General features: G+C 35.4%; 1 protein-coding gene across 1 annotated transcript; it reads left to right on the top strand.

The window, feature by feature from the left end:
- Positions 1 to 238: 238 nt before the first annotated feature.
- Positions 239 to 6877, top strand: LOC109796049 (cellulose synthase A catalytic subunit 8 [UDP-forming]). The gene is made up of 13 exons (XM_020355658.3): positions 239 to 546; positions 1001 to 1077; positions 1161 to 1212; positions 1299 to 1446; positions 2049 to 2321; positions 2603 to 2948; positions 3108 to 3245; positions 3833 to 3958; positions 4049 to 4261; positions 4522 to 4756; positions 4847 to 5046; positions 5187 to 5540; positions 5971 to 6877. The coding sequence occupies exons 1-13, from the start codon at positions 369 to 371 to the stop codon at positions 6556 to 6558; spliced, it is 2928 nt and encodes a 975-aa protein (XP_020211247.1). The 5' UTR covers positions 239 to 368; the 3' UTR covers positions 6559 to 6877.
- The last annotated feature ends 439 nt before the right edge of the window (positions 6878 to 7316 follow it).

Below are 7316 nucleotides of genomic sequence, written 5' to 3'. Positions count from 1 at the left end.
AGTGGTCATGAGCTTGTAGTTCAAGAGTTGTTAGTTAAAGACGTACCCAGCCCAACCGAAGCCTTCCTTATACTTCCCGCAATAAATTCAAATATTGGTATGAAAAAAACACTAGACGTTGCTTCTCATCTCTCACTCAATCTACCTTTGTGTGTGAGCTAAACAATGAATGACACCAACCCCCTAACCTCTCAAAAGTGAAAATGAACCCACCACACCCTTTACACTAATACAAATTTGCTTTCTAAAGGCCACCCTCAGTGACCCTATGTCCTTTCATATAAACCCATCAGAGCATAGACTTTGAAGCAAAGGGTCAGAGAGGCTTTCACTTTGGTCCTTCAACATAAGGTGGACCAAAACCAAAGATGATGGAATCCGGGGCTCACTTTTGCAACAATTGTGGTGAACAAGTTGGACTTGATGCCAATGGGGAAGTGTTTATAGCTTGCCATGAGTGTTATCTTCCAATTTGCAAGGCTTGTTTTGAATATGAAATCAATGAGGGCCGAAAGGTCTGCTTGAGATGTGCCACTCCCTATGCTGGTAACCCTCAATGTCTCTATTCCTCTACTCTACATTTATATTTCCAATTTACCATAATTCATTTTGTGCATGTTTGGATAAACTTCTATATAAATACTTATAGGAGAAGAAATCAAGAAGAAAGAGTGAAATATTTTTTTTCATAATTTATAGAAGTTTCCTCTTATTAATTTTCTAGAAACTTATTTTAAACTTTTGCTTTCACTTCTCATGTCATGCTTATTTCATTCTCAAAATCTTGGAAGGTTATGCATTAAAATTTGACAGTTCAACAATCATTCAACATAGTAATAGACTAATAATTTTTATTTGTTAAAAATGAGGAATCTTCTCGTTTGCTTCACTTATGAAGAATTTTTATATATAAAATAAAAAGTGGTGTGTATACTCGTTCATCACATGTTATTTTTGTGCGAAATAGCCTAAGATTTGTCTCATTTTGTATATTTCATAGATAGAGCAAAAGATAATGATGACACCAAGGTTTATGGAAATCAATCCACAATGGCTGCTCAGATCGATGTTTCTCAGGTTATTAGTTATTAGATGTACAAATAATAATTGGCCTTAAATTGTTCAAATTTGCACTTACAATCTCTACTTGCAATATGTAGGATGTTGGGCTTCATGCTAGGCATATCAGTACTGTATCCACAGTGGATAGTGGTAAAGAAGAGAGACTTAGCTCAAAATTTCTAGTGCAATTTCTCTAGGATTGCTCAGTGATAATCATGACCTGTTTTTTCTTGTAGAATTAAATGATGAATCTGGGAATCCGATCTGGAAAAATAGAGTGGAGAGCTGGAAGGAGAAGGATAAAAAGAAGAAGAAGAAAAAGTCTGCTCCTAAGACTGAAAATGAGGCGCCAATTCCACCAGAACAACAGATTGAAGAAATACAGTAAGTTGAAATAGATGTGTAAATAACGCAACACTTTTTCTGATGGGAACAAGACAAATTTTGTATTGAAATAACATTCTTTTGGAATATTAAAAATGTTTCAGACCTTAACTAGGTTAAATTTAATAAGCTGTAGAAGAAAATAGTCCCTTGTATTGATAAAATGAGGTGCGGATAGGAGGGTAGAGCTATTTGATAAGATACATGGAATTAGACACAAAAGGTTACATATGAGAATTAGAATTAAAATATGATTTGAATTCTATCATTTATTGATTTCTCAATCCAGTGAGCATTATTGTATTTTCCGTGGAGAATGCTGGTGTAGGCAGGACTCCAAATGTGAATACCTCAGCATCATAAATTCCTAATAAGGGATGAGGAATCAGACAAGTGTGGAGAATAAGAAATTAATTACCGATTTTTCAGCAAATTATTATAAACCATCTGGTTGTAGCCAAAGACAAGCAGTAATTGATGATGAATATTTTCACGTGGCTATTAATTTTGGTGGCCTTGCTTAATTATTTTAAAACTTGTCATAAAAATTCAATCATGTTTTTATTCTGATGCACATGGCTTCATGCTGATATATGTTGCAGGTCCTCAGAGGCTGCTGCTGCTGAGCCACTTTCAGTCATCATTCCAGTCTCAAAAACGAGACTCACACCATACAGAATTGTGATAGTCGTGCGACTGATTATCTTGGGTCTTTTCTTCCATTATCGAGTTACAAATCCTGTTGACAGTGCTTTTGGCCTGTGGATGACATCCATCATCTGTGAGATCTGGTTTGCATTTTCATGGGTGTTAGATCAGTTCCCTAAGTGGTCTCCCATCAATAGGGAAACCTATATTGACAGGCTTTCTGCAAGGTAAATACACAAAGTTGTAAAACATTTGGAAACCTTGTTCCTTTTATTTCATGCTTGAGATGAGAAATCATAGTGTTTAGAACTTGTGAAAGGTAATCTACAAAAATGAAATCAATGGATAATATATGGCAAAGTAACATCCAAGTTGGATGAGAGAAATGATACAGTCTATAAAACTAGTCTATCATTATGTTCGGATATAAGTTTAGAAGTGTTTTTGAAAAATTTTCCACTGAAAATAATTGGAGGCTTAAATGCTCACATCTTCATTGCCATGGCAGGTATGAAAGACCTGCTGAACCCTCTCAGCTTGCTGCTGTGGATTTCTTTGTCAGTACAGTGGATCCTCTGAAAGAACCTCCTTTGATCACAGCTAATACGGTGCTTTCTATTCTTGCTGTGGACTACCCTATGGATAAAGTATCCTGTTATGTGTCAGATGATGGTGCTGCAATGCTCACGTTTGAGTCCCTTGTGGAGACAGCTGACTTTGCAAGAAAGTGGGTTCCATTTTGCAAAAAGTTTTCAATTGAACCGCGAGCACCTGAGTTCTACTTCTCTCAGAAGATTGACTACCTGAAGGACAAAGTACAACCTTCTTTTGTGAAGGAACGTAGAGCAATGAAGGTCAGCATCCGAAGCTTCTTATATTTATGACTTTAAAGGCAGGACTACCTTTTGATGTTTAGAACATATCTGATATGCTATACTCACCAGTCACCACCTTGTTTTTTCATATTAAGAATCTGAGAAACCTCTTTCATGGTCATCTTTCATTTCTTTCAGAGAGACTATGAAGAGTTTAAAGTGCGAATTAATGCTTTGGTAGCAAAGGCTCAGAAAACACCAGATGAAGGATGGACTATGCAAGATGGAACTTCATGGCCAGGAAATAACTCACGTGATCACCCTGGCATGATTCAGGTACGTGCATTCATTTTGAGTGTAATCAAATCTCTATTCTGATAGGCATAGTCAGATGCCTGATTTATGCAAATGGGCTTCCAAATTATTGAAAGGAGCAAATGTGGAAGTTTAAAAGTGCACAGTATGTTAATGGAATGCTGTAAAAATCAATTATTTACCTTGTGTAGAAGCAATTCAACACGTATTCAGCTTACAATATGCTTCAATACGATTAGTTTTTAAATTAATTATCACATCATCAAGTTTAGCCTTCTTGTTTTTCTTCAATATCCACAACATTTGTTCTTACTTTTTCTCTGGTTAAAAATGAGCGATCCATTTGAGCATTCATATAAGCAGTTTGTACCTGGTTATTTTAGTAGTCATCTAATTATTAAGAATATTTTATATTCCGAGAAAATATTATAAAATAAAAAAAATTTAAGTGGTTGGATGGAAAGTGGGAAGGGGGAACCTTCTCTATTTAATTTGTATGATTCCCTAGTTCTATTGATCAATTATCGGAACAAGTGCATGCCGTACTTCTATATGTTGTCATTCCAAAAAATGATTTTTTAAGAAAAAAATATGTTTGCCATTTCCAGGTTTTCCTTGGTCACAGTGGTGCCCATGACATAGAAGGAAATGAACTTCCTAGGTTGGTGTATGTTTCTAGAGAGAAAAGGCCAGGTTACCAACACCACAAAAAGGCTGGTGCTGAAAATGCATTGGTATGGATATACACTTTATATTAACATTCTATAATATATATAAGGTCATTAAGATTTAATAATGGTTGATTCTTGTTTGGATTTATACAGGTGAGGGTGTCTGCAGTTCTCACAAATGCTCCCTTCATTCTCAATCTTGATTGTGATCATTATGTGAATAATAGCAAGGCTGTTCGGGAAGCAATGTGTTTTCTGATGGATCCAGTAGTTGGTAGAGATCTGTGTTATGTGCAGTTTCCCCAGAGATTTGATGGTATTGATCGTAGTGATCGATATGCCAATCGCAACACAGTTTTCTTTGATGTAAGTTTAAGTAAAATAAAGAGTTCTGTGGTAGAAATATGGAGCATCAAACAAGTATTCACAACTATCATGTGTTTTCTTTTTGTGAATAAATAAGAGTCAATTGATTTGGAATTCATCGGCTTCTATGTCCATATATTGTTTCATTGTTAACAATATTAAAATGGTAATGCATAAAGTGCATGAGGTGGCATAACTTGTATAAAGTAAAAATCATGGACACAACACTTACTGTAGTTTCCAACCTTGATCTCTTTCAGGTTAACATGAAAGGACTTGATGGCATTCAAGGACCTATGTATGTGGGAACTGGATGTGTTTTCAATAGACAAGCACTTTATGGCTATAGCCCACCTTCTATGCCCAAATTACCAAAATCATCATCCTGTTGTTGCTGCCCTTCAAAGAAGCCATCCAAAGATATCTCAGAACTTTATAGAGATGCAAAGAGGGAAGAACTTGATGCTGCCATTTTCAACCTCAGGGAGATTGACAGTAAGCACAGTTAATTTTGAATAAGTGTTACTTAAACACAGAAGAATCTTCAATGAGGAAAATGCTTCTTGTTTCTTTTTATTCTTGCAGATTATGATGAATATGAGAGGTCAATGCTGATTTCACAAATGAGCTTTGAGAAAACATTTGGTCTGTCCACTGTTTTCATTGAATCTACACTAATGGAGAATGGAGGGGTCCCTGAATCTGCCGATCCCTCAATGCTGATCAAAGAAGCCATTCATGTTATTGGCTGTGGATATGAAGAGAAGACTGCATGGGGAAAAGAGGTTAGACTCAAATGCTAATGCCCTTTACCAGTGATGATACTATTGTTACTTGACTATACCAACTAAAAAATCATTCGAGCTACATTATGATCTTTCTCTTTTACCTTTTTAATCACATGTTTTCTTGTTAATTTATTCAGATTGGTTGGATATATGGTTCAGTGACTGAGGATATCTTAACGGGGTTCAAGATGCAATGCCGGGGATGGAGGTCGGTTTACTGCATGCCCTTAAGGCCTGCATTCAAAGGATCAGCACCAATCAATCTTTCTGATCGGTTGCACCAAGTTCTTCGATGGGCCCTTGGATCAGTTGAAATTTTCTTTAGTAGACACTGCCCCCTATGGTATGGTTTTGCCGGAGGTCGCCTCAAATGGCTGCAGAGACTGGCTTACATAAACACCATTGTCTACCCATTTACATCCCTTCCTCTTGTTGCTTATTGTACGTTACCTGCAATTTGCCTCCTCACAGGAAAATTCATCATACCAACGGTAATTTCCTCATCTCTATTTTGATATATAACATAACAGTCTAGTTTCTATCCACTTTCATGTAATTTTTACACAGTCAACTAATTAGAAATCATAACAACTGTTATAAGCATGATTTTTAAACAGTAAACTAATAAAAAATTAGATATATTGATGATTAATTCATGCATTTAATCCATGTGAAGAAATGTCATATAATTATGTGTAATTACACAACCAATGAAAACAGTTCATGACAACTGGAAACATATCATGTACTAGTTTTACATTGTCAACTCATCAATATCTGTAATGGTACGACTTTTTACTTATTTGTTATAAAAGTTAACGATTTATCATGGTGGTTTGTAATTGATTGTGAGACTGCATGATTATCAAACTAATAAATTAAGGCTATTAACCTAATACAACACTTGCTAATATGGTGCAGCTTTCCAACCTTGCAAGTGCTCTCTTTCTTGGACTTTTCCTCTCCATTATAGTCACTAGTGTGCTTGAACTGCGGTGGAGTAGTGTGACCATTGAAGCTTTGTGGCGTAATGAGCAGTTCTGGGTGATTGGAGGAGTTTCAGCCCATCTGTTTGCAGTGTTCCAGGGATTCCTGAAGATGTTGGCTGGTGTTGACACCAATTTCACTGTCACTGCCAAAGCAGCTGATGACACTGAGTTTGGTGAACTATACATCATCAAGTGGACCACACTCTTAATTCCTCCAACAACTCTCATCATTATCAACATGGTTGGTGTTGTGGCTGGATTTTCTGATGCACTGAATGGAGGATATGAGTCTTGGGGACCACTTTTTGGAAAGGTTTTCTTTGCCTTCTGGGTTATTTTTCATCTCTATCCATTCCTTAAGGGTCTCATGGGTCGCCAAAACCGTACTCCAACCGTTGTTATTCTGTGGTCAGTGTTGTTGGCTTCTGTCTTCTCTCTGGTGTGGGTCAAGATTAATCCCTTTATCAGCAGACCTGACAGTGCAACCATCTCCCAGACATGCACTTCTATCGATTGCTAAGTCACTGCATACCGAAAAGTTTTGACCATATGGTAAAAATATGGATGATCAAGATGATGATGATGATTTGAGTTGCTTTAGCTCTTTGTTGGAATGTGTAGGCGTTTTAAAAGCTTGCAAACATCGTTGTTACTTCTTTACCATGTATTGGACGGATTTCCTGTGTAAAGATCATGCATTGACTAATTGGGTGATTTGTATCGATGTAAAATAGTGATCTTCCTTTTCATTTAGAAATTGGAATAATATGGAGAAAATATACGTGAGAAAATGTTTCTAGTCTATTATAAATATGATTAAATTTAATTTTAAGCATTTATTTTCTTTTTCGTTTTTATCATCATATACATCTAAACATGTTATTCCAGCATAACTTCTTGTGATTCACATATAACATTATCTTTTAAGTATGTGATGTAAATGAAAAAATATGTATTGAGTGACATAGTTCTTTAAATAGATCTCAATACTATTGTATTAGAATTTGCTCTTTAACTTTTTTGACTAGGAAATATCTTGAATTTATTTAAAAAAAAATATCTAAACATATTATCTTATATACTGTTTTAAAAGATTGGTAAACACAATGATTAAATGCACATACATCATTATTAAGCAACACACTAAATATTTTTAAAACATTTAAAATTTATGATATGTAAAAAAAAAATAAAGAACTTAAATCCAATTTTAAAATGCTTAAATCTTATATGTTGTAGTAGCAACAAATATGGTAGAATGATGACAATAATAGTGGT

The sequence above is a fragment of the Cajanus cajan genome, chromosome 6 (genome assembly GCF_000230855.2).
Source record: "Cajanus cajan strain Asha chromosome 6, NIPB_CcT2T_4, whole genome shotgun sequence".
Lineage (NCBI taxonomy): Eukaryota > Viridiplantae > Streptophyta > Magnoliopsida > Fabales > Fabaceae > Cajanus > Cajanus cajan.
This window is presented reverse-complemented; position numbering and strand designations above follow the sequence as displayed.

Coding starts and splice junctions, on each gene's coding strand:
- LOC109796049 (XM_020355658.3), top strand. CDS start 369: ATGATGGAATCCGGGGCTCACTTTTGCAACAATTGTGGTGAACAAGTT. Junction 1,213..1,298: donor TGTATCCACAGTGGATAGTG/GTAAAGAAGAGA, acceptor TTTTTCTTGTAG/AATTAAATGATGAATCTGGG. Junction 4,757..4,846: donor CAACCTCAGGGAGATTGACA/GTAAGCACAGTT, acceptor TTATTCTTGCAG/ATTATGATGAATATGAGAGG.